Below are 27,115 nucleotides of genomic sequence, written 5' to 3' on the forward strand. Positions count from 1 at the left end.
AGTTTTGAGAAAAGTGTTTTAATAAATATTGTTTATATATTTTTTATTTATATTTTTATTGTCTGAAAACTATGAGGGTTTAAGTGTTAATAGTTATTTATTATTATTAGGATCAACTTAATCAATCAATCAATCAATCAATCAATCAATCAATCAGTCTTTATTTATAAAGCACTTTTCATACAAAAAATGTAGCACAAAGTGCTTTACATAGTTAAAAGCAGCCCACCCCACCCTCCAACTCACTCCCCGCACTCTCATTAACATAAATGATGTGAATACACACATATCTCCCCCCACCCCCCCACACACACGCACACTTAAAGTCAAATGCAATTCATGAATGGCTGAAATGGAATTTCTGACATGAGTCTAATTGACTATGTGCACGAGAAAATGCTAACTTACTGGTTTGAGACCGGATGTGGGGTTGTGCATTTCCGGTAGCTTTACTTTGCGGTCAATCGCTACTGCGAAGATATATTCCAAAATCATGTCCAAAACTCGAAAACGTAAAGATTGCGTTAAGTTACAAAGACCAGAAGGTGGGAACACTCACCACTGTTGTGTCATAAAAAATCTAATGATCAATTTTGACATTTAAAGCATTTAGATCGATCAGTTGTTTACATCACTCAACACAAGCAGAACTGCATTACTGCAGCAGAAGACACATCATCCACATTCAGAAGCACATCTCTGTATAGTGTCAGTTATTATGATTTAAACAGGCAGCATTCAAACTACAGGTGAAGAATAGTCAAACCAGATGTTTCTCCCATTATGTCGAGATCAGCTAGTCAAGTACACACCTACACAGCATGTTAACAAACCGTGAAAAAAGCCACACAAAAAATGAATGATTGCTGGTAAGGGTTTCTATACATTAGTATGTACGAAGGGTATGTTGTGACTTACCTTCAAAATTACAGCGGTCCCTCGCTAATAACGCGGTTCACCTTTCACCTCGCTGTTTCACGGATTTTTTAGTGCAAGTTTGCATGCTTATTTTTTTTTTACGTCACATTGTTTCCTGCGTCCTGATCGCTGCAGACGATCTCCTCCGTGACGTCTCTCCTGTACTGTACAGAATCGCTGCATCGATCGCTAGCGGTGTGACTCTGAAGTGCAGTACTGTATGTCCACGATGTCCACGAAACGTTTTGCACCGTCAAAAAATAAAATTGGCTACTTGATTTCACCTATCCCTGGTTATTTCTAGAACATAACACCCGCGATAAACGAGGGACAGCTGAGAAATATAACATTTGAATCCCTTTTCTCTTTTTCTCTGAGGCGCGGGGGAAAAATATCGACAAGTCGATGAACATCATTTACAGATATATTGGGTAAATGCCCAAGACATCTATAGAAATGTAAATCGCCACTTGATTCATTCATTTGCTTAACTTGTTTTGGACCGTAAACAGGGCGCAAATAGGACACCGGAAACAAAGCTCCCCACAGGAGTTTCCACACCGGAAGTAGCATATGCTAACGTGCACATAGTCAATATGCTTACCTCCATCAGATTTGAAGAATACCAGATGAAAAAGAGGATCACAAATGAACCTTAACAGCCTTTCATATCACAGTTTATGGACACTTGTGCCGGACAGTACAGCATGACTCATCCACAGCAGAAAGCTATCACGAATGCATTATTAAGTGACTTGATTATTGGTTGCAACCTGCCCCTTTGAATTTCAACCAGCATTCACTGTGTGCTTCCCCACTGAGCAAGGTGAGGAACATGATGATGATGGTGATCATCTTGACGACCCAGAGCTCTGGCATGACTTAACCTTGAAAGATCAGGAAACAGTAGGTGCTGCTATGGCAAAGACACAGCGCCTGCAGTGTTTTGCGCACACACTTCAGCTGGTGGTGAAAGATGGTTTGTCAGAGACCAAAGTGGCATCTCCTTCACTTTCAAAGTTATCTAAGCTCAGCTCTCTACTGCACACAAGCACAACATTCAAAGATGTGTTTGAAGCTGAATTTGGTGAACAGAAAGCGATCCCTGCAGCTGTAATCACAAGATGGAATTCAACACGGAGACAAGTGAAGGCAGTTATCCAATGTGAACATCTAAAACTCTGTGCTGTTCTTGAAATGGCTGGGCACAAGGAGTTATTATTCACAACACGAGAGTGGAACCTGTTGAAGGAGATGGTGGACATCTTGAAGCCTTTTGGAGAAGCAACAGATTTGACACAAGGTGAGAAAATAGTCACGATTAGTGCTGTTGTTCCATCCGTGCTGTCCCTCAATCACCACCTTGAGAAAGTGAAGCCTCAAGTCCGTTTCCTGAAAGGTCTGGTCAGGAGCCTTCAAGCATCTTTGAACAAAAGATTTCTTGGAATCTTTATCAATGTGCGAATGGCTAGAGCAGAAGATGGGATCACTGCCCCCTTTTCAGATCCAGTGTACCTTAAAGCAGCTGCTTTGGATCCAGCATTTTCTCTGTTGTGGGTGGAACACCATGTGTTGGGCAGTGTGACATAAAGACAGAGATGACACAGAAAGTTAAAGGTAAAGATTGAATATAGTTTATATTTTTTCTGTATTTTTTTGTCTAAAATTGTAATAAAGGCTCTTTTGCTGTTGTTAATTTGTTTTGCCAGATCTGATCCTGCAAGATGCGGCAGATCCTGCAAAGTCAGAGCAACCTGTCACTCCTGGTGAGGAACACCAAGAGGCCTGTGAAGATGGAGGACTCTTTGCTGCTTACTGTAAGAGGCAGAAGAAGGATGTGGGGAAGAGTCCAGCTCTACAGCTAAGTCACTACCTGGATATTGCTGATGGACAGAACGCCCTCTTGTTCTGGGCAATGAACATGCAGACTCTTCCTTCTCTGTTTCATGTGGCCACCAGAGTTTTGGTAGTACCTGCATGTAGTGCTCCTGTGGAGCGAGTTTTCAGCTATGGTGGCATCATTCTACGGCCTCATCGTGCACAAATGACTGACAGACTTTTGGCCAATTCGGTCTTTTGGAAATGCAATGCAGAATAGTTAATAGTTAACTGAAATAGTTAAAGTGCACATTCTTGCACATTCTTGTTCATTGTTCATATATATATATATATATATATATATATATATATATATTAGATGAGAGAGAGAGGACAAGCTAATCACACTGCACTAAATTTACTGCGATGGTTCATTGTTTTGTACATAAGGAAATCTGCTTCTGCTTTTGCATTTTTCACTGAATGTTTGTTCTGTGAATTTGTAATTTAGAGGAAGACTGTTCTTCCAGCAAAGTTTAATTGACCTGTACAAGGTGCAATTTCAGAATTTGTTTGTGCATATTTTGTAAGTTACTTGTTTCATCAGGTGATGAGATAAATACAGATTTTTAAAAAAAAGAGAGAACACATGGTCTATTATTTACACCTAACATATAACTGCAACATTGTTTTTACAAAAAAGACTTGAAAGGACTTGAAATTCAAAGTTTCGGACTTGGGACTTGACTTGAAAGTTGTCTGTCTTGACTTACGACTTGACTCTGACTTGCTTGACTTTACTTGAGACTTGACTTGTGACTTGAGGATAAAGACTTGAGACTTACTTGAGACTTGCAAAACAATGACTTGGTCCCACCTCTGGAAATTTGTATTGTCAAGGCTCCCAAATATGCTATGTCATTTCGTATATTAGATGGGAATCTGTGAGGACTGAGTAGGAACAAAGGCCCACCAACCAATACTAACAAGATCTAAGTTGTCACATATAATATAATTTGTTTTCTTGTAGTTAGTTTTAACTATAGGATCAGATCAGTGATATTTTGATTAAATCTAAAATCTTTATCATAGATGATCATCTTTAAATTATTTTCCCCAAGTCTTGGCAATGAGAGAACGTGAAAAATAATTGTTCTAAATTGCATGCATCATAAACTATTTCAGTTTATTCTTTTTTCAAAAAGCTTTTCTTCAAACTAGAACTTAACTACTGTTAAGATTGTTTGTAGCGTTGGGTCTCATCACCAGTGACGCCTCACTCAGAGGGTTAACTTGACTTTTGACATGATTCTTATTACAAAGGCCACTAGAGGGCGTTTACAGCACACGAGTCTAATCATGTTTCAGATAACATTGTAGAATCCTGCCAATATAACATTTAAGTATAAATAAATTATTATTAATAAAAACATATTTAATGTTAATTATAATACACTCATACACTGGCACACATCAATTTACATAACAGAGGGGGAGATACTTTGTCTCTTGTCTTGTAGTCATGAAACATACATATATATGTACATATATGTATATGTGTTCGTGTGTGTGTGTGTGTGTAATTTTCTCATCTACACGCCAAACATAAAAAAGGATTGAAGGATTTAATGTTAAACATTAGTCCTCAAGAGAGAAAGTCGATTTCACTATGAAATGGCCATCCCACTTCTGCGTTTATGTACACTGTAGTCGGCCCGGGTGTGGCTTAAAAAAAATGTTGGTCTGTGTCCAAAGTGCCCGGTGTTCGTTATAAAGTGACCGTGACAGTCTGCAAGTTAGAGACTCAGACATGTCCAACGCGAAGGCAGCTGCCGTCATCGGGCTGGGAGTGGGTGCAATGCTTATCACACAAGGTGGAGATCCGCTGGGCTCTGTGGGCAGCTGGTACCCGATATGGAGCGAAATGGGCTTACGCGGTGCCCCAGCCCGGGCCTTCTTTTGCTTCTCCGTCGGTGTTCTTTTCTTCGCTATAGGCTGGCTGTACCGGCAGCTCTTCAGTCCTCTGGAACTGCTCAGGTCGCCCGAAGACGTGGGATACGTCGAGGAGGACGGTCGCACCAAAGCGCAGGCAGCCAACGACGCCAGGCGCAGGAGGAAAATCGGGGAGCTCCCACCGGTTTACCCAAACGGCTGGTACCGAGTCCTGGACTCACACATGCTGCAGAGGGGCGAGGTCAAAAGTGTGTCTATTCTAGGTACGATGCATAGTGGTGGTTGGATCACTGCTCTTAACAGGGAATAACAGAAGAAACACAGTTACGTTACAGTATATGGTGTGCAAATGCTAAGTAAAAGAAACAAAAAGCACCAGCAGTTGTAATTAGCAAAAAATAAATAAATCAGATGCTGGTATACGGGCAGGCTGACTAGACAACGTGTTTATTAACAGAGTTGCAGCAAGTTAAAGAGTCATTTAAAGCTGTAAACTTAAAATTAGGCTATATATGTGTTCAATAAAAGTTTGGGGGATATTAAATGTGTGCTAGCAGCTTACTTTGGACTTTGGAAATTGGACAATGATGTAATGACCCTTCGTGACTGTTAAAGTTTAACTCAAAGTTTGATTGAGTGATTAGACTGAGCTTTGTAGGCTTATATGTAGGCTTATTTTTACAGGTGTTTATTCGGCTATGCATGCCTTTCAACAATATCAGAAATTCCATCTGCAGGGCTTTTCCACATAATTTATGGCTGACATAATTTTAATAATGGATAGTTGTTAATGGTTAGTTATTTTTGTCAAAACTGCATTTTTGAATGAGTAAACAAATTGCTGGTTGTTTTCTGGGTGCATGGTGAAAGTGTGGGGTACAGTATGGGGTAAAGTATAAATGCACCAAATTCAGTTTGCCCCCATCATGAGGGATAAGCTGAATTTCTTTTCAAGCAGTCAGGTAAGTGTTACAAGTGCCCGACACAGAATTATTTAAACTTTCATTTCCAGGTGTGTAAAAGAATAAGTGTGATACTTATTGAAGCACAGCAAGTAACATTATTGTCAGACCTTTTAGTTGTTTGCCACCTTTCCAGCAACCCAGATGTTTGCTATCTCATCCAGGTAGGACTGTTGCCAAGACAGACGAAACAAGCTCACATTACAATATTTTTGGAATTCAGGGAATGTAAAAGCATTTCAACACGTTGGCCAGGCCTTTGTTAAGAAAACGGTTGTGCATTATGGTGCTTAGTAACATTTTTTCTTTTACACAAAGGTTCAAGCTTCACCTGCATGTTTGGTTTGAAGGCGCCTTGGAGACACAGTGTTGCCATTACTGATGTTAATTACTTCACGGCAACATTAGTGCTTTGAAATAAGAGCTAGTTTCTTCATTAATTAATGCGTTAATAATTTTCTTGATTAGAGAATTAGAGAAGAAAACTTTAATGAATGCACATTTTCTAGAGCCTTAGGTTTGTTTTATAATTGTTTTTTATCATTCTGGTAACTTGCAAGAACTCTTCATTTGAATATCTAGTGTTTATTCTTTTTCTAATCCAACACTTGTTTATTATTACATCACATTTTATTATTAAGATCTGTCTTTAATGATAAGGTTTGATGTGTGAGCACTAGCTGACCCCTTTGATCTCCTGCATCAGGTTTTTCTGTGATCAACAACAAGACGGTCTCATCACTGATGGCCTAAAGTTTATGTGTATTGATTCAACCGCTGTTGTGTTTCACTTACAGATTTGTGCTTCTCATGTTGATATGTGGTGGGACTGTTTGATCTCTTCAGAGAGTTTCTTTGAGTTTGAGTTCAAAAGGGTTTCAAAGAGCCTGTCGGGCTTTTTAGGTTTCTGTCACATAGCTTTCAGTAAATGACAAACAAACAGTGTATGAGAGGATTTCACACCTGGAAAAGATATCCACCGGTAAAAAGTGAGACTTGCTCTTGTGGATTCAGCTCACAGTTGTAAATAACAGTCATCTTTTCATCAATTGCTCTTTAAGTGAGTTACACAAGTTAGCAACATACTGTAATCCTGTGTTCCTGCCCTGTCTGCAACACCCTTCATAAAGGAAAAGCAAACATCATCGAACAACAGTTGAGTTAGGCTGTTGTGCTACAAAAGTCTCCACCAACTGACTTCACCAAATACAACCTTTCACGTCAGTATACATTTTATTGGATCTTACAATCAGAGTTAGCAAAGCAATCTACTGGTCTTCACATCAAGGTGGAGCTGTAGTTTATTAATGCAATCTTCATTAATGTTCGTGGAGACCTTTTCATTTGTTTGTTCGTTCTGTATTTATAGAACGACTCATTTACTAGATCATTGCATTTTTAGATTTGTATGAGGGTTTGGCATTGTAGAAATACACCGTGCTCAAGGGCTAGGTATGTCCCAGGCCTGCGTGAGTGTGAAGGCAGGCGGACTGAGATGAACAAAAGAAAGCTATTTATTAAAGGCTGATGGCAGGATTGAACAAATGCAAAACACAGAGTACAAAGGAAACTGAAAACTACAACAACTTGAAACCTAAACGTGGAAACACACTAAGGCCAAGAAAACAATGAAGCTAGGAAACAAAGAGGGAGGAATAAAGCTGGAATCTCATATTTAAATGAGATTCAGATTTATTTCTCCCTCTAGAAACTAGAAAGTAAAAAAAAAAAATCAGCACCATAACAAAGCCACGTTATAGCAGCTACTATTTTCATTTCACGCCAATTTGAAACACCACCTGATATCAACCACCACAGACATTTTATACATTCCAATGCTGTCTGCTGTGATTTAAGTAATCCCCTTACATCTGTTATATTTATCCTTTGTAAACATGTTTTATCAGAAGAGAGTGTCGCCTCTAGTTGAACTGCACCCAAAAGTGAACTGACATCATAGTTTCTATGACTGGCACTCTGTATATGTTTATGGGACTAGTAACTAAAAGGGATACCATAACACCAATATCAGAAATGATCAAACACGTTGTGACTGTGCAATTATTTTTTAACCCTGTCCATAACAGAGAATCACGTTACAAACTACAAGATGCATTTCCATCGCATTAGCTTGTATTGCTAGAATACTTAAATCCCAAGTCAATTTGCTGAACCAACTTAAATGCATTGCATTGCTAAAAAGATCATTAGAATTAATCCAGGTAAAGCACAAATTTGAAAAAGTTGTTGCACAAAAACAAAACGAAAATAACTGAGTTGAATGGCATTCCTTCAAAAAAGGGAATGAACTTTTATGTTTCACTGGAAAATACATGAAAACAATCATGACAGTTGAAAATAAAAATAAAACATTTTAAACTGTATAGTATAGTAAAAAAAGGCAATATTTTTAAAAACAGTATTTTGAAAAAATTTTGTTTTGAAAACACACATTGAAAGCTCACATGTCATAAGGAGCTCCATATTTTGATATTTGAATGATATAACTATAGCTTCAGATATGCTGATTCCCTAAAGCTGCCTTGAGGTTTATTTTGAAAATATTTCATTTCATTTGATTAACTGGGTGCCTTTATTTCGAAAAACAAACAACAACAACCAACACTATCTGGTACATTTAAATCATCTTTAAAAAACAAAAACACTTTTTTTTTTCATGTCTATAACATAAGAAAAAGAAGCAATTGCAAGGTTGCAAGGTTTGCAAACATAAAGATATCAAAAAGCTGGAGGTAACGAGTGAAAGAGGCTTTGAAGAGAATTTGGAAAGTATATATGCTAAAAAAAGATAAGCAATTGAAAGGTTTTGTAGCTAAAAGTTTTCTCAAGTAGATGCATGTTGACTGATTGGTTTTTCTACACGTTGGGAATCTTACTGTGAGTACAAGTGTGGCAGGTTATTAGACCTCCTACACACTGCAAGTGTGATGCAGAGCAGTGGTTGCCAATTTGAGAAGTTGCCAGAAACCCACCAGGGTGTGTCAGCATGTTGGAAAACATAATAAGAAGCATACAGATTGTTTTTCTCTAGATAACATACACATTTCTCTACCCATAATTCACACTGGATATATTTTATTTTTCTAACTTCTCTTTTCCGCTTTCTTCCTCACTATATCTTCTAGGTTCAGTTCTCCCTGTAGCCCCTGACATTTTACTCCCCCAAATTCTTTTGACCCAAAAAAAGATTGGCACCCATTCAGGATCTGCATCCTGCTGTGTCTCCCTCCTAACTTTTCTCTGCAGTAATGCATTCACATATTAAATTCTGCTGAGTGTGTCTTTTCCACCGTGCAGTTCTCTGTAGTGTCGTTAAATTCTGCTCTCCCAACAGTCTGGGGGCAGCAGTGCAGTGCTGTGTCACCCTTCATCTGGATTATTTGGTGTCTCAGATTCTTTTAGTACCCTGACTAATCACTAGTAGAGCTTGCTCAGCTGTCACTCTATACTACAGTTGCTCAGCTTGCACCAACCTGAGTGCTGTCTGAGCACGACAGATCGAAAGCTCAGCTAAAAATCCAGCAAAGACAGTAGGAAGAGATCTTCTGATCTTGTGTCAATTTAGACATGCACCACAGGAAGCACTTTCCAAGAAGACCTCCACTAGGAACGCCATTTGACCATAATAGGTGTGCACCGTTCCATTTAAAATTTTGTGCCGCAGTAATTCTGATGCAACTGCATTTGATTTTGTTTCAACAAACAAAATAAAGCTCATCAGAATCATTTCAAAGATCATACAAATCTTCTATGGGTGGCATTAATTGTTAATGGAATAATTTAAGAAACACAAAGTTGTGCATTATAAAATGTAAAATCTGGCATAATAATTACTAATTCTGTGTATGGGTTGGGTTGTTTCTTGGAAAATTTGTGTGTTTCTTCGTTAATAAGTGCTGTCTATAATTAGCTATATTGCTCCAAGTAGGGCACTAAGGAACATACTAAGAAGCGGGGAAAAGGGAATATGCTGCAAAGAATGCACGTTTGTTTTTCCTTTCTCTTGAACTGTACAATAAATATGCAAACACTGGTCTGGTTTGGATAAAACTGTACAAAAACTACAGTTTGCACAGTACTGTTATCCACTATGGCCCATTAGTGACAGTTCACAAACCCAGTATTAAAACCTTTCTCTGCTTATAATCATAGGTGAGCAGGTGGCAGTGTTTCGGGGCCACGATGGAAAGGCCTATGTGGTGGATGCCTACTGCCCTCACCTGGGTGCCAACCTTGCTGTGGGTGGACGGGTGTTTGGGAACTGCATCGAGTGTCCATTTCATGGATGGCAGTTTCAGGGGGATAATGGTGTATGTGTGAAGATTCCCTATGCAGAAAAAGGTATTATAATATTGTTATGTCACAGTTCTAAGTAACCTTGAATGTTTGGATAATATGCTCGCTAAGAAACAAAAATCACTATTTTAGAAAACCTACATAAAGAAAGCAAGTTACTGAACATTTCATTGCGATTTGTAATGAGAAGACATTTAAAGCCTTCATAAATATTAGGTCCAAATCTGAAACTGATGGCAGTTTAATCTTCAGATGTGCATGAATATGCTTAGCCAATGGCTTAAAATATTATATAAACTTAGAAGTAAACAGACCAGGGTCAGATGTTATTGGTCAGTTATTAGTTATTGGATTGGATTGGTTATGATTATTGGTTATTGGATGTTATTGGTCAGATGTTAACTGACATGGGTGTAGGGCTGCTCGATTATGGCAAAAATGATAATCACGATTATTTTCACTGAAATTGAGATCACGATTATTTGACGATATTTATTTCGTCCGCCAGAGCTTATATTATTTTTTTACATGCTGTAGTGCCATTTGTGGGAGCATTTCAAGTTGCTATACATCAATACAACTGTTATAGCCCATATTTTAAAAATGTGTATGCATTAAGTCCATAGTAACTACATTAATTGCAAAAAAGTGCAATAAACTACAAAAAAATTGAAAATCGTTTTTGTTTTTACATATATTTCTACTTGGAGAAATTTAAGAGGTTTATCCCTCAAAACTTTAAATACAAAAAAGTTGCAAAAAATAGTTTACAACAACAGGAAATTTATTTTGAGTGTCTTCATAGTTTTATTTTTGGAGATACAGCAATTTTTATATACTGCAGGAAAAACAAAAAAACAATCCTATGATGCAAATTTGCAAAGAATGTGCATGTGCATCAAAATAAACTATTTCCAGCAGTGCAATTCGAGTTCTAAGGCCTACAAGTAAAAAACTACATTTTCCGCAAAAACGACGTCACTTGCGATAGTTCGCGTTGGCGTCTTGTTCAATGTGGGAAGTTCATGATCGGATCGTCAAAGCGTGTTTCTGGAATATTATGTTTTTGTTCCTGCAAGCTCTTTTTATGCAATTTTTGCAAAGCTATATGTGGAAGGAAACCGTGACCGAGGACAAGCTGATGGCATAAGAAGTACGTACAACTCCTCTGGTTTCATATGGAAAAAAATTTATTGTGCTAGCTTAGCGTTCAGGTTCTACAGGGATTTAAAAATAGTTACACAAAATGAGCATGCTGCTCTGACCGGCTTTAACCCTTTACAGCCGATCGGAGCGGGCACGCTCTGTTTTGCGTAACTACTTTTAAATCCCGGTAGCTCTGCAACCACGTAAGCTAGCGCAATAATTTTTTTTGCATATGAAACTGGAGGAGTTGTACTTACATCTTATGCCATCAGCTTGTCCTAGGTCACGGTTTCCTTCCACATATAGCTTTGCAAAAACTGCATAAAAATCACTTGCAGCAACAAAAACATGATATTCCAGAAACACGCTTCGCCGATCCATCAGCTGTTTGTAACACTTCCTACGTCCATCAGCGCGAACTATCACATGACCGCATGACCTGCCCGAAACCGGAAGTGACGTCATTTTGCGGAAATGTAGTTTTTTACGATCGGGACCTTATGAGCTTGTGTTTTACTTGTTATGTGTTTTAAAAAGTTATGTTTGACTTTATGACTTTCTGTGTCGTTTCTGGGATGCTTAGGACTCATATTGCACTGCTGGAAATAGTTTATTTTGATGCATATGCTGTTATTTTGCAAATTTGCACTATAATATTTATTTTCGTTTTTCCTGCAGTATATAAAAATTGGTGTATTTCAAAAATAAAACTATGAAGACACTCAAAATAAATTTCCTGTGGTGGGAAACTAGTTTGTGTAACTTTTTTGTATTTACAGTTTTGAGGGATAAGCCTCTTAAATTTCTCTAACTAGAAATATATGTTAAAAAAACAAAAACGATTTTCAATTTTTTTGTAGTTTATTGCACTTTTTTGCAATTTATGTAATTACTATGCACCTAATGCAGACATATTATTAAAGGTTGGGCTATAATGGTTGTATTGATGTATAGCAACTTGAAATGCTCCCAAAAATGGCTCCACAGCATGTAAAAATATAATATAAGCTCTGGCGAACTTGGTTCTATGGTAGGTCTTAAAGGGTTAAAGGTTTAACAATAACAATGTATTGAATAATGACTTTAAAAAATAATATAAAATAGTGTGCAAATACTGATAACAGCGCAAATGTTTGCAATATAAGAAATAAATGAAAAATGTGAACTTTGCAGTGTTGCTCTGTGGTGCAGCTACGACACCATAGCAAAGTTTACACACTGTGTCTACTTGATCCACGTCTGACTCCGCGAAGCCATAATGTTTCCACACCACTTAAGTTTTTTTTTTTTACCTCTCTTTTCAACCAACGGCAGTCCACTCCTCTCCAAATAACTTCTGCTTAGCTTTCCGAGCTTCCCTCGGGTCCTGTGTAAGCATATTGTGTGGGCCTGATCCCTGCCATACCAATATTGCTGTGTGGGTGTCAGTGTGTGTGGTCACGTATTACTTATTGTTGTGGGGACACAAATTTGTTTACACACTCATATTGTGAGGTCTCGCCTACTTTATGGGGACAAATTGCAAGGTAAATCATTCAATTTTAGGGTGAAGGCTTGAGTCAGGGTTAGGGTAAGGTTCAGGCAGGGACTTGTGATGGGTAGAGTCAGGATAAGTGTCCAGGAAATTAATGTAAGTTAATGTAACGTCCCCAAAAGTGATGGAAACACAACGTGTGTGCGCGCGCGCACGTGCATGGGGTTAGGGTCAAATGTTGGATGTATTTTGGTGTTTTATTGTTTTGTGAAATGTTTACATTGTTTATTTATGTGTTCATCCTTGTTGTACTAATACAACTTATTATAGAATAACTTGGCATTTTACTACCTTTGTTGCACAGTGTTGCCTTGAAGCAACAAACTAATATCTGTTTAGGGGGGGGCAGGGTGTCAAATTTTATGATTGATATATTATTAGGGATCCTAAAGCTCCCCCAAAATAGGGAGAAATATTTTTTTCCCCCAAAATTAAAAAGTCATGCAGTAGAGGGTTAAAGGGGTTGTGATTTAGTCTGGGGTTTCATTTGTCCATCAGTGCCTGATTTTGCCAGCGTGCGCAGCTGGCCCAGCTGTGAGGTCAACAAGCAAATCTTGGTTTGGTTTCACTGTGATGGAGAAGGACCTCAGTGGATCGTCCCTGAGCAGCCGGAGATCACAAATGATGAGTGGGTCTATCGGGGGAGAACTGAGCATTTTATTAATGCTCATATACAGGTATGGTTCATACATCTGAGTGGAAATGTATGGAAACTTGTATCTTCTCTTGTATCTTCTCTGTTTGTCACCTATTAGAGATAGGTGACAAAAAGATATAAAGATATTAAAAATATAATGACATAATGTTTTTCAGTGGCAGAAGCAAGCTTCCATAAGGAATTCCAAGTCACTCTATAAATAAAATGTATGTTGTGACAAAAAACTAATCTATCTTCTAATGATTTGTATGTCAGTAGTGTACACTGTCTTTAGGGTAGTGTTTCTATATCCATCTGTACATCAGTTACCTTCAATTTAGCATCAGTTTCCTTTTCATGGTCACTCCTCACACACTGCAATGAACCATGCATTGTTGATATTTATTCAGATTGGTTCTGATCAGAAGCAAAGCTACAAGCTTTTCATCTCCCTAAAACAACACTTGTGCTAATACTAAGATATCTCTAGAGTATACTAAGGTGTCACGATCCTGGGTCTTATGACCCAGCGTTTTGGGTTTTAGTTCATTTTGATGTTTATAGTGTATGTTTAAGCTCATTAGGTTTTCTATGTTCATTTGCTTATTATATTCCCCTTGTGGTTTCAACCCTTGTGTTAAGTCTCCCTTATCCTTTATGTGTTTCACGTCTGTTTCTTATGTTGTTAAGTTCATGTAGTCATGTCATGTTTCATTGTTTCCTATTTTATTTTGAAAGAGGTCCTGTGCTTCTGTGTTTTGTTTTACTCTTTCCCTGTGGCGTCATTATGTCTACTGTGCCTTTCTGTCCCATGTTTCACGTCTCTATGGCTGTGTCCCAATTCAGGGTCTGCACGCTTGAAGTACGCGCACTACGCGTACTACGTACAGTGCGTACTATAAGTACGAGTAGTGCGGAAGTGAGAGGCTTGTGAAATGGGACGGTCTGGCCTTCGTTGCGCTGTTCAGGTTGCCTAGCAACCATGATACTAACCGCAAGAAACGCAAGATAGTATGACATAAATGAAGGAGAAAAAATGTTTTGTTGGTGATTCATTTTTGTCATGACATAACTTTGATTAGTTGAGTATCTGAGGCTGAGACCACGGGACTGTAAAACATGATTGTTGGGCTTCATTTCTGTACTGAACAGTCAGTTCAAGAGTAGTTAGTAAATAACAATTAGCTCTTGTTGTTCATGAGACTAAAGTCATCTCACTGTGGTAATGTAAATATAATATGACCAATATTATAGTATTGTCACATTATTATGAGATATATATATATATATATATATATATATATATATATATATATATATATATATATATATATATATATATATATATGTAGAGGCTGAAAGTACAAACATCACTAATGTCACATAACTTTGCCGACATGTGGGCAACAGCAATGTTTTAATGTTCTTCGTTATTAAACATTCGCACATAAATAAGTGACGTCATATTGAGTACTTACTATTGACAGTTCACTCTTAGGCCGCTCCCTTCTGCCGTATTTTGCGGCAAAATTATCCACACCCACCGCCGCGCTATGAATTGTGGGATATATGGGACCACGAAGCGTGCACCGGACCACACTTGATATTTGGGGAAATCGACGGCGCATTTGAAGTATGCATTTGAAGTACACTTCGAATTGGGACAGCCGTCATTGCGTGGCGGTGACGTAATCACACTTAAAATGCGTACTTCAAGCGTGCAGACCCTGAATTGGGACACAGCCGTTGTTCTGTCTCCACAGTCGGCTAAGTTTACATGTTTTGAGACAGTCAGTGTGTTTCCTTTTTTACTTTTACAGTCTGTCCTATGTTAATGTTTCTAGTTTTGCTTCCCTTGTCTCATCCTGCGTAATTACTCCCAGCTGTGCTCTCCTCCTGTGGCTCATTATTTAAGCCCTGTGTTTTGTCAGTGTTACGTACTCCATCATAGCTGTGTTAGTCGCCCTGTGTTTTCATGTATGATTTAGTTGTAGTTTTCTCAATTTCTATTTGTTCTTTGTTTCCTTTCCAAGCCTGCAATAAAGCAGTGTTTTGAGTTCATTTTTGTCTCAGTGAGTTTTGCATTTGGGTCCTTCTCTTGCCTGCACACAGCCAAAACATGACAGCAAGGCATTTATGCATTTCATGCAGTATAGTCAATACATGTTCTTTCTTGCAATCTTTGAATATATTTAAGGGACTTTACATGTATCTTAGAAATCAACAGACAGAAACAATATACCACATGCTAGCATTTTATTTTTTTTGCTAATAACTAGTTGTCTTCTCTTCTGTGTAGGAGATTCCAGAAAATGCAGCGGACATAGCTCACTTGTCGCACCTTCACACTCCAAGCATGCTCAGTGGAGCAGATCTACGTTACACCAATAGCAAAATCTGGGAATTTGTGCAACATGACTGGAAGGTAAACTGGAAACACTAAACTAAATTTGATGTTCCCGTTATCCACTAAGGTGAATATGTTCGCTGTTATACCTGCAACTTTTGATTTTGACACTGTTTTTCACTGTGTGTCTTGAAGGTTGACTGGAAACCAGAGTCAGAGCCTAACAAGCATTGTTCTCAGATGTTTGTGAAACATGCACTTAGAGTGTTTGGATGCCACTGGCCTCTTCTGGATGTTTCTGTTGTGGCGAGACAGGTACAGTACACCAGGAATGCCATTTTTTAAACAATTCCCTATGATTGATTGTACATTAAACTGGCACAAATCACTGGTCTTGTCTATAAATTTTATTCAAACTAGATATAACCAAAATAAATCATGCTAGATCTGTAAGCGTCCTTTTAAATTGGATGAGAAGTACATTTCAACAATAAACATTATGTTTCACAGTGCAGTAACAGTACAGTTTGCTGTCGGCATTGTAACAAAACCGGGTTTGACAAAGCTTCCTGTAATCTCTAATGTCGAACATCACTGGCCTGATCAGCCTGAGAAAAATGGTCGTTTTTGCTTAAGCAAAAAACACAGCACAGTGTGACTTTTTGCCTTGCTGCGTGAGTAAAAAAATGATATGCAAGTGTAGCCTGAAACCACTAATTTCCCTAGGTTAACCACAAGGCTGCAGAGGGAGCTGGATCATTTACACGCAACACAAATGTTGGAAGCAGGATATGTTTACTGTGGCCAGCAGTGGGAGATCGGCAGCAATATAATATGAGAGGCAGGCATTATTGAGCTTAACCATGCATGTAAATGTGTTTTTCAAGCATTAATTTCTCATGAACAGACTGATGCTTTTTTGGCATTTAATTATCTGGAAATAAGGCTTGATGTTAAATGATGCAAAATACATTTTTACTACAGTAACTGCTAGTGAATCTGACTAAATGAATGAACCCTAAGTGTATAGATATGCTTATCAGGAAAAGTTGAAAACTTTAAATTGTGCTAATATTACATGTTTATCTTTCAGGTTGGCCCAGGAATAGTATTTCTGCTGTTTGACCAAACTTTCTTGGGCCGGGGTGTAATCATGCATTGTGTGACTCCTGTGGAGCCTCTGTTGCAGTGTGTCACTCACACCATTTTCTATCAGTCTAATATCCCACCTGTGGTGCCCAAGTTCATCCTCAAAGTGGAGTGCATTCAGGTGCAGTACCATTATCTTTTATGATAACTATAACACAGGCTTGTTTACATATAATTTATGCTTCCATCATTTGACCCTTATCTATCTATCTGATAAATGGATTGGCTCTTATATGGCACTTTTGTGTTGTACTTGAGAACTCATTGAGGCTCATTTGCCCTTTAACACAAGCACTTGTTTCTATGTCAAAGTTCTTTCTATCTTACATTCATACTCCAATGAACACATCAGGAATAACATAGGTTTTAGCATTTTACTTTGGCAGGCAGACTGGAGCAACCAGGGATTCAACCACCAACCTTACAAATAGTAGATGAACTGCTCTAACTCACTAAGTTTAAGGCAGTATCATATAATGGCTTTTGCTGAAAGGCAAGCAAAGAAGATGATCCCCTCCCCCAAAATAGACACAAAACAAAACAGATCCAACACTGTTCCACTAACATGACAGATTGGAGCTGATTAAAACATATAGGATTTTTAATGATTTTGTCCTGGATGACTTTTATTATCTTCTATATCTTGCTGCACTGAGCCTTAATATCTTCAACTTTCCTCTACGTCACACATGTTAGCCAAAGTGATAAGAGACAACTTACCTGCACTTTGATTGCTTAGTAGCAAATGTTCCCTCTTGTTTTCACATGTGTGTGGACATGTGTATAATAATGTATAAGAACTAATAACTGATCTCACATCAGTGAAATGCAGCTCCTATCTCAGCTTCCCCAGCTGCAGTCTTTGATACTGGGTTACAAATCCCCCTGTGAAAATGACAGAAACTATATTTAAGTTGAGCTTCCAGAGACAGTAGGTACTTTTGGCCAAAAGATGGCAGTAACTTACAGGATGGATGCAAACAAGGAACGATTCTTTATAGGACCAAATACTAAATTGTAAGGTGAGAGATCGCTTTCCTTTTAGTTCACTTTTATTGTCCATTTTCTAGATTTCACTTGGCAAGCACTGCTTGCCTTGCATGCCCCACTTACTCTCATCTAACACCCATAGTTTGTTCAAACAAGGGTTTCCCCCCCATCTTTTAGTCAATGGGTGGGCTATTATTCACTGGTTTGTTCCATCACATTTAAACTTTTGTTGTTTATCTTTCATTTCATATATCAAAACTGCAATTTATTGCTATTTATTAGTGAGATATACCCCAGTGCTGCTCTAACTTGGAGAGATCACTGTGCACATTAACCTCCCACTCTGCCTTTGATTAAATTCAGCCTCCACATTATCACGAGAAGTAACACCACAGTCACGGATAAGGTGTGAATAATCCTCATTAAACCTGATAATTAGCTTGGTGATAAAGACACATAGTTGCACTTTAACAAGAAATAATAGTAGGCTCAAAATACTTTGGGAAAAGTTGTCTGGTTCTTAAAATGTCTAGACTTGTCCTCCATTAAGATTTTCTAAAAATATTCAGACAAAATACTTTGATTAGCTAGATACATAGTTTAATTAAAAACAAACACAAGATAAAGGAAGATGATTGCACAGTTTCATGTTCCAAGCTTATGTTTTTAGATTAAATTTTTTTTTCTCCACTTGGTATTGACAGCAGTGGAAGGGCGTTCTCACTGAAATGTCAGCAGCTGACGGAGTTACTATGGAGTGACATTTAATGAGCAGCACTTCACAAAGAAACCCCTGCTGATAAAGTATTGTAATTTAATGCAAAAAGACACCAGTATAGTTTTCATTATTTAATTCTTGTTATACTTCAGTGAAAATCTGTTCCTTTACAAATTGTATTCAGCTGGGCTGCTTCATTATCATCAAGGACAAGTTGGATATTGTTAAAAATAAAAATGTTTGAAGTAGGCTTAAAACTTTTACTGTATAAAAATCTTATAATTATGTTTGATATTTAGTGCTGTCCCGTGACTCTCTCTTGTTTTTGTTTTGTCTTCAGTTTGAGCGTGATGTGATGATCTGGAACAATAAGAAGTATGTCTCCAAGCCTCTTCTTGTAAAGGAAGATTCAGCCATCCAAAAACACAGGCGCTGGTTCAGTCAGTTCTACAGTGAGAACAGCCCACGGCTGCAGTACCAGCGTGACAAGTTGGACTTTTGACCTCCCCGAACCACAAGAGGAGATTTAAGCAGAGATTATCAGGTCAGAGTACATTAATCTGACGCTTTGGACGAAGGCGTTCACCAATCATTTGTATTTGTTGCTGATGAAAAGGGGAGCCAAGAAGCCTGGCAAGTTTAAGCAATTTAGATATGCATTTTTTTGTAAAGGACTCAAACCTTGTCTTGTTAAAGACCTCTTTTTGGGGTATTTTTGATGTGTGTAATTTTACTTTCCAGCCTTATAAAATGCCTGAAGTGCCACTGAGATTTCACAAACATCTAAACAACCAATACCCTGACACCAGAAATCCCCTATTGACTGTTTGATTGTCAAAACTGTTTTACTCTGCATCAGGCCAACTATCTATAACATAAACTGTGAAACATATACATAGATATCCCAATATTTGCTCTTGACTAAGGGACTTTCTCTGTTTTGTTGTTTTTTAGTCTGCCTGTAGTTTGAGATCATAGGAAAGGCTTCCTTCTTCTGCCTCAGAATGCAGTTATTACTTCTTCTCCCCTGTTATGCTCTTATGCCTCACACTGTAAATTTACATCTTTAATGTGTACTCAACCTTGGCTGTGTTTGACCTGCAGGTGTAAGAGCAGGCGTGTTTGTTTTTTAAATGATTTCTCAGGTTACTCAGCAGCCAGCTGACAACAGTCTCTTTGTTTCAGTGGTGTGACACGACAACTTAAAAGGACCATGTAACAATTTTTAAGTCTTATTTTATTTTATTTTATTTTTCAACCAAGAGGAAGCCTCTGAAGTTGGAGACGAAGGCAATGCAATGTGTCAACAACTGCAATACCTCTAGTGGCCACTTGAGGCTGGCTCCAAACATAATTCAATCCCTACAGACTCCTGTGTTGAAACCTTGTTTACAGCCTGATTTAAAAAAAAAAAAAAAGGTTTCTGCCTTTATTTTGTAGCACTTTAAGGTGTGTGCATTACACCTGTGTTGTCCATAGAAGCAACTTGCTAACCAACCTTGCTAGCATTAGCATTAAACTGAACTATCAGAGGTTCGATGAGATGACTCGAATTAGCTAAGGTGAAGCCAGGTAGACATCTAGCAGTTATGGTCACCTGTGTTCGCATAACATTAAGCCTCAGAACAAAAATATTTGCACCCTCCATACAGTTGTCATTAAGATGAATATTTGATAGAGACCAAAATAAAATTTAGCAACAGGCCAAAAGTATGTGTCATAAATCCAGGCATTTTAGCTTCAATGTCTATGGGAATCTATTTATTTTTGGAGCTCAGAATTGCAGGTTTTTACATTTTGTTCTACATTTCTTTGTCTTGGAAGCTGCTGCTTGAAAACAAATCAGTTTTTGGTCTGTGTGCTATTTCCCTTCAAAACAACACTACTTGCTCTGGCTACATATTTGCACAGTTTTCCAAGGTACTGCTTGTCCTGCTTAGTAGGACCCATGTCATCATCTGCTTGTTGGTTGTATGGCTACAAATGATTCTTTATGACTCCAGTTTTGTGAAATATTATGTCATTCATATGATGACTTGGTTCCCATAAACATCTGAGAAAACCTTACACCTACTAAATGCTCGTGCCAGAACTGCTGCTTGTTGTTTATTCCTGGACAGTTAGCATGCAGTCATTTTTTTCAGTGAGAGAGAAGAGGACAACAAACAGCTGTTAGACAAACACACGGAGGTGAAATGGAGCTCTGCAAGCAGCTCTGACCTTTTCCACCTACATGTGCTCATGTGATTCTTTGTTGATATGCAAATCATGATTATAGCAGGCATTGAAATATTCATTGTTTTTTTTTAAGAAAATAATTGTTCATATATATAATGCATTGCAAATGATGAAGTGATCATATCGGTGTGATTTGATAATTGCAATTTATAATGCACTGTCACAAATGCTTGCTGCTGCACATTTGTTTTAATGTGATAAGACACTGATGCTCAATTAAATTTAGGATATTTTTTAAGATTGTGAAAGCAGATAGCTCTAATACATAGAATGCTAATATTTATACTTATATTATATTATTATTATTATATTATATAGAATATTACACTTGGGTGTTTAATTAATCTGGGCATATGTTCCCAATGTAATCACTGATGACTGCAGTACTGTGAGGAGTCTTTACTACACACTATGGTGTTTAACTGTATAAAGGTTATAATAATGTCTTATTGCATTTGCCGATGTGGCTTTCTGCACTTTTAATTTCTGTTGGATTGCATTAGATGAGAGAAGACACATTTCAAAGCAAACAAGCAGCAATGTTAAAGCACAATAGTTGTTAAAATATCAGATAAACTGCTTCCTACCTTCTCAGTTTTAACATGTGCTTTGTGCCTGTCTAATCTGCAGATGTGATGTTTGTATAAATATGAAGAATAAATCTGTCCCTTATGCTCTAATGTGCTTACTCATGCATTTGTGAACCGGCAAAAGCTTTCAGTTGCAGTGAATATGTTAGTATGTTAAATTGAGCATAATGCTGAAATGTTCACTGTTCTTCTTGGCCAGTGGCACTTCTCTGAGGTGCACATTATTTCTTAGCACTCCTTATCTGCGAATGTACTTTTCTTATCTCAGTTAGAGGTGGGAAAACTGTGTTGCTCTCCTTATACTAAAGCATTACATCAGTAATTGGCCCGCTTAGTGCAGGAAGAAAGTAGACTTGCCATAGTCGACTTTGTGCTAGAGCTGTGTTGCCTGTATTAAAATCTTATTAATGAAGGATGGCTGAAGCAAAAGTGTTTGACACTGAGGAGGAAGGTGTTATTACACTGGAAGAAGATCAACAGTCATCTACAGAGGAAGCTTATTTCAGAGAAGTATACAAATCCAACGGAGAAAAAACAGAAGATGTAAGCGACTCAGTGATAAAGCCTCTGCTTGGGTACAAACATCAGGACAGCAGTGACAAGAATCACAAAGCAGGCGCACAAACAGCGACAGATGGGACTGACCAAAAGACATCTGTTCCACAAGAGCTGGAATTGGCTGGCAGGGATCAGCCAGGCTGCAGTGAAAGTGTCAGGAGTTTGTGCAGTGACAGCAGTCGGCACGAGTGCCCCATCTGCAGCGAGCTGTTCGACTCGCGCGGCGATCACAGTGTCACCTTACTCAACTGCAACCACAAAATATGTCACCGCTGTACAGATGCCATCATGAGCCGGGCCAAGGACACCAGCCGGCTTCAGTGCCCCTTCTGTCGACAGACCACCCCTTTCCCTGAGTGGGAGATTTGGAGACTTCAGGAGGAGTCTTACAGTCACGGCACATATGAACCCGGACCGGCCCTCAGCATCAGTTCAGGTCCTGAACTTCAGCCTGCGCCAGCACCACTGTTATGTTGTTTCACTCTGGAGAGGCAGCTGGAGGCTGACACATGCAGAAATATATGCGGATACTGCTGTAACCATTCCTGTCTGGTTGAAGTACTGAGAGCCAGGTACTTCCTGTGCTTCCTGCTCCTCCTACTGGTAATGCTGGGCTGTTTTCTGTACATGGTCCTCCCACTTAAAATGCTGTCCATATTTTAGATGAATGAGTTCTAAGTGTGACCTGGCAGTGAGATATTTCTCATGCGCTTTGATTGACATTTGAAATATATTCCTCTGGCTTTTCCCACATTAACGAGGGAGCATGGACATTTATCTTTTCTTCTCCAGATTTCAGATGTCACCTGTTCCTGTTGATTGATAAACCTCACTTATTGTCTTCAAATTCATGGTGCACAGCTCTTTATTCTAAATAGATTTCCAATTTATAGATGGCACAAGTTCACTTGACTCCTAAATAATGTCAACTGGAGGTCTGCATGAAGAATTACGTTTTACCACTGTAATAGTTCATCTTACGCCACATTTAAAATATCTCTAAAACTGAAAGCATCCAATCTGCTGTCAGCTTGTCAACCTCCTGACTCTTGTTTTCTTTGAAGAGTGACACAGCTTTGCAGGATTTGGTGCTACAGATAACAGAGGTTTGACTTTGAATCAAAACTCCTATCTTATCTTTCTGGGTCTCATATTGACCTATTTCTCATTACAACATCTAGGATGTTCTGTGCTGTTACTGCTGCATATTATTAGCAACAAAAAACCCAGCTTGATCTCCTTTCCAACTGCACATGAAGGAAACCTGTCCCTACAATTTAAGCCTGTTTTTCTTTTCTTTTTATTATTATGCTTTGTAGTAGATGTACTTGCACTCAAAGATTTGTTTCTATGTATCTGTGGAAAATGTGTGTATTATCTTGATTTTTCAAGTGAACTGTTAAAAAACAAAATAAAACCTTGCAGAAGTCGGTGTTTCAAACATCAGTTGTGATGTGCAAAAGTTTGTCCACCCAACTTTGTTTTTTTTTAAACTTTGTACTTTTATCCTAACATTTTTTTTATCTTCCCTATCGTGTCCTGACTTTCACAGTTTCCATTACCTGGTATTTTTTCATAACATTTCAAACAGTGGAAAATGTCAGGCTGCCTCCTGAAATGGCTTTGACCCACTGAAACATGGACAGAGGGCATCTGGGGGTGTGCTGTAATGGACTGGACTGGCAGTTAAATGGAGCTTTTCTACGGTCACCACTCAAAGTAATCTAGACTACAAGCCTCATTCGATCATAGATTCATAAAGTGCTTTATTCTGTACACTTTAAGCACTTTGTCTGCCTCATATTCATGGGCACTGATGTAATGAAATGTGTAGAAGCTGGACAATTTTTGAGTCCTGTGAGTTCCCACATGGGACCAGTTGAAGAAAAACATGTTCTGCCCCAGAAGCAGGACCAGTGCTTTAGGATCTTTGTCACCACTCTGTCATATTCCTCAAAATGTTGCTCGACATTTTAAAGACGTTTTTACAGTGTGATTGGCTCATAAACTGTGTATAAAAGCTTGATGTTCCCTCTAAATCATAAAGGCAATGGCAAAGTGATTCCTTTGGTTGCAAAAAGGAAAGCAGTTTATAGATGTTTATGGAAAATTGTCCCTTCTGCTGAATAAATGTGTGATTTTATTGAAAAATGATCATTTTAGGTTATGAATTCAGTTTCTAGCTTCAAGTCTTAATTAATACAGCACGAATTTCATTTTCAAAATTATGGTACCGTATAAAGTAAATTAAATGTAGGTTATGTTTTGGAGCTACAATGTGATCAAGCATGTAATTGTGCTGTTTTTCAGTCAGATTCCCCTCTTACAAAACAGAAAAAAACTAAATTATAAGAGCTTAAATGCTCAGCTCAAGGTTTCAAAACAGGACTCACAAACCAGTAAGCACTGGCTATTTCAGATTTGTGCATGCAGTATTTGGCTGGGCTGCAGGAGGTTGAAAGGAGTCCTTGTCATGTGGGAAGATACTTGTTATGCAGTAATTTTTAGGTGGGTGGCACATCAATAAGATTTGGCCATGATTACAAATTGCTATCCTCTTTGGGTGTCAGCCAAAATACAGTTCTCAAATGATGTCAAATGTTATAAAAAGCTACTTTCGGCTACTCCTTTTAATCATAAGGGCTTTACCACAATGGATAGCTTGACAGATAGTGTCACCTGCTTCAAAATGTATTATCATGTAATAAAGTTTTCCCTTGATTGATGTGTTTTTCCTTATAATTTACATGAAATAGCATATCTCTTTCTTCTCTTGAGTCTGTAATAACATGAATGCTTGTTTTCCTTATCCCGATTCTCTCCTGACTTGGTGGACTGTCTCCGTTTTAGAATCACAAATTTGGAGCAAGCAGGCCTCTCTAATGTGTAACAAAAACATTGATCCATATCGATCCAACTCTGAGCCCTCACACAGGGCTTTGCAGCATGTTAGGAGCAGAGCTGGAATCTAAAATTCGTAAGAGTCTCTGTGTTCTCTGCAGCATCAATGCTTCAGCTCGGCATCAGGACAAGCGAGCGAGCACCGAGTGGGCTCACACATCTATAATTTATGCAAGGACTTCACACTACATGAGAAACGCATCAGATAGGCAAGCATCCATCTGCAGATGACTCATTTAGGCGACCCATTTCAAAGGCCTCACTGGCTCTGTTTATATCAAAGAAACATCAGAGCAGGACCTATTTCACGTCTCGCTTCAATCAGATAATGTGGGCGCCATATTAAAAGCGTCCAACTTCTACAGACAATTGTGTTCTGCAAAATGCTGCTCCATCACTTCTCATTTATGGTTCTTCGCAGCATTCAGCTTCGACATGTTCACGTCAGAGCAAATGTGTTCTGAAAAATGCTCTCGTGAAACACTGCCACACGGAGTCATGCGCTAAAGCATGTAGGAGTTCAAGTGCGACATCGGTTTCTGTCTTCCGCTTCATTTCCTCTTTATGGGTTTCATAAATGAGAGATTTGTCATTTAAAAGCACTTTGAAGATATAACGCGAGTATAGATGACACTATAGCAAGAAAGGTTTTATTCTCATAAGCGCGGCTGTAAGTGGCTGAAGATGGTCCTGGATTTGGTGTCATTTTTAGTTCTTTGTTGTATTATTGAGTTTGAGATTTTGACTGGGTTTTCTGTTATTTTAAGTGTTGATTCATATAGCCTATTTGCTTGGTTGAATTGTGGGTTCAGATTTTGCTATCTTTGTAGAAATGTTGAGTTCTTGTGATGCTGTTAAGTCTTTCATTTCTCCTTTCATGTCATGGTTTTCCAGATTTTGTTTTGTAGTCTTGCATTTTGGCTCATGTTTTCATTCTTATTCTAGTACAATGAGGGTTCTGATTAAATGGAGTTGTAGATTCTTGTTTAGACTGTTTACTGTCCTAGTGTTAGTTTTCAATTTCTTGACTTTTATTTAGCTTCAGCTCCCTAAATTAAATTTTATTTCCCTCAGTTCCTTCCTCTATTTCTCTGTATGTCGCTTATTCTGATAGTTTTATCTGCAGCAATCTGTAAAAAATAAAAAATAGAAGAGGCTATGTCACACTTTGGGGCAGCAGTTCAGCCTGCGGTGCTGGTGACCTTGTCAAATTGATGCAGTTACTATATGAATGCAACACCATGAAATACCATCTAGAAAGTGTCAGATTGGCAACAGCTTCATTTTTCAACATGACAATGATCCCAAACTCGGATCACTGAATTGGTCATGGATTGGCCTCCCCAGTGGCTGGAGCTCGACATTTTTGAAGCAGTGTCCTGACAAGGCAGCCAATACCCAGAGAAGAGCTTTGAATGTCCTTCAATGTATTTTCGAACTTGTTAGAATTGTACAACCTGTGTCTTTCCCTTGTAAACTGTATTTCCATGTACATTTGCACGTTTCAATAAGCTGCTGCACCTATTTCCCATTTTACTTGCAAAATATACAGAAATAAGAGGTGACTCAAGACCTTTGCAGAGTATTTTACTTTGCATATTCACTTTGTATTTTACTCTCATACATAAATGAAAATGAAGTGGGAAGGTAAATAAGTAGAACATTTAATGAAAAATAAAAATGAATAAGGGATATCAACATATGTCACATTTTATTTTAATTGATGCCTAATTTATTTTACTGTTATATTTGTTGCATCTAATTAAATATTTATTTATTTATTTAGCAGTAGTTGTCCTCCTGTAACTCCTTTCGTGTATTCGTGTGATTTTAATGATAAGCATTTTTGTTTCATTCTGGCTTTAAAACAGACACATACACACACCCATATACGCACAAAATATCCTTTCCTCACAGTGCAGAGGACAGTGTTGGTGTTGTATGGGTCTGTGTTACATCTGTGTGGGTGGGTGGCTTAAAGTGTGAACTCGGGGAGTGTGTACATGTGCGTACACTTCCACGTGGATTTTCACATATGTGAGGAAAGCTTCATACTATGTTTAAACGCCTGTGATGCTCTTTGTGTGCTCGGCTGCATGCACTTCTTGCAATGGCCTCGCTGAGCTGGGGAGTCTTTATGAAACTGTGTTGAGCTGCTCCAGCAACACACAAAACAACTTGTTATATAATTGCTGCAGAGCAGACTTGTCCGGCTTTATTGATGTGTTAGCATTGTGGATGAGTGGGCTGGAAAAGAGACACAGGAGGGTTCATCTAATAAGAGGCCTTCATGCCATCAGGGCCGTACAATAAGTGGTGAGATTAACAGTAACTGGCTG

At 38.3% G+C, this 27,115-nt stretch overlaps 1 protein-coding gene across 2 annotated transcripts; it reads left to right on the forward strand.

Moving 5' to 3' along the window:
• Positions 1 to 3,907: 3,907 nt before the first annotated feature.
• LOC113026005 (cholesterol 7-desaturase nvd) lies at positions 3,908 to 21,407 on the forward strand. Of its 2 annotated transcripts, XM_026174355.2 has the most exons (7): positions 3,908 to 4,952; positions 9,825 to 10,013; positions 13,147 to 13,325; positions 15,585 to 15,710; positions 15,828 to 15,947; positions 16,726 to 16,902; positions 18,830 to 21,407. In XM_026174355.2, the coding sequence occupies exons 1-7, from the start codon at positions 4,547 to 4,549 to the stop codon at positions 18,989 to 18,991; spliced, it is 1,359 nt and encodes a 452-aa protein (XP_026030140.2). In that variant the 5' UTR covers positions 3,908 to 4,546; the 3' UTR covers positions 18,992 to 21,407. The 2 variants fall into 2 exon arrangements, with proteins under 2 accessions (XP_026030140.2, XP_026030141.2); XM_026174356.2 differs by lacking the exons at positions 16,726 to 16,902; positions 18,830 to 21,407 and adding an exon at positions 16,359 to 16,712.
• Positions 21,408 to 27,115: the final 5,708 nt, after the last annotated feature.

The sequence above is a fragment of the Astatotilapia calliptera genome, chromosome 7 (assembly GCF_964374335.1).
Source record: "Astatotilapia calliptera chromosome 7, fAstCal68.1, whole genome shotgun sequence".
NCBI lineage: Eukaryota > Metazoa > Chordata > Actinopteri > Cichliformes > Cichlidae > Astatotilapia > Astatotilapia calliptera.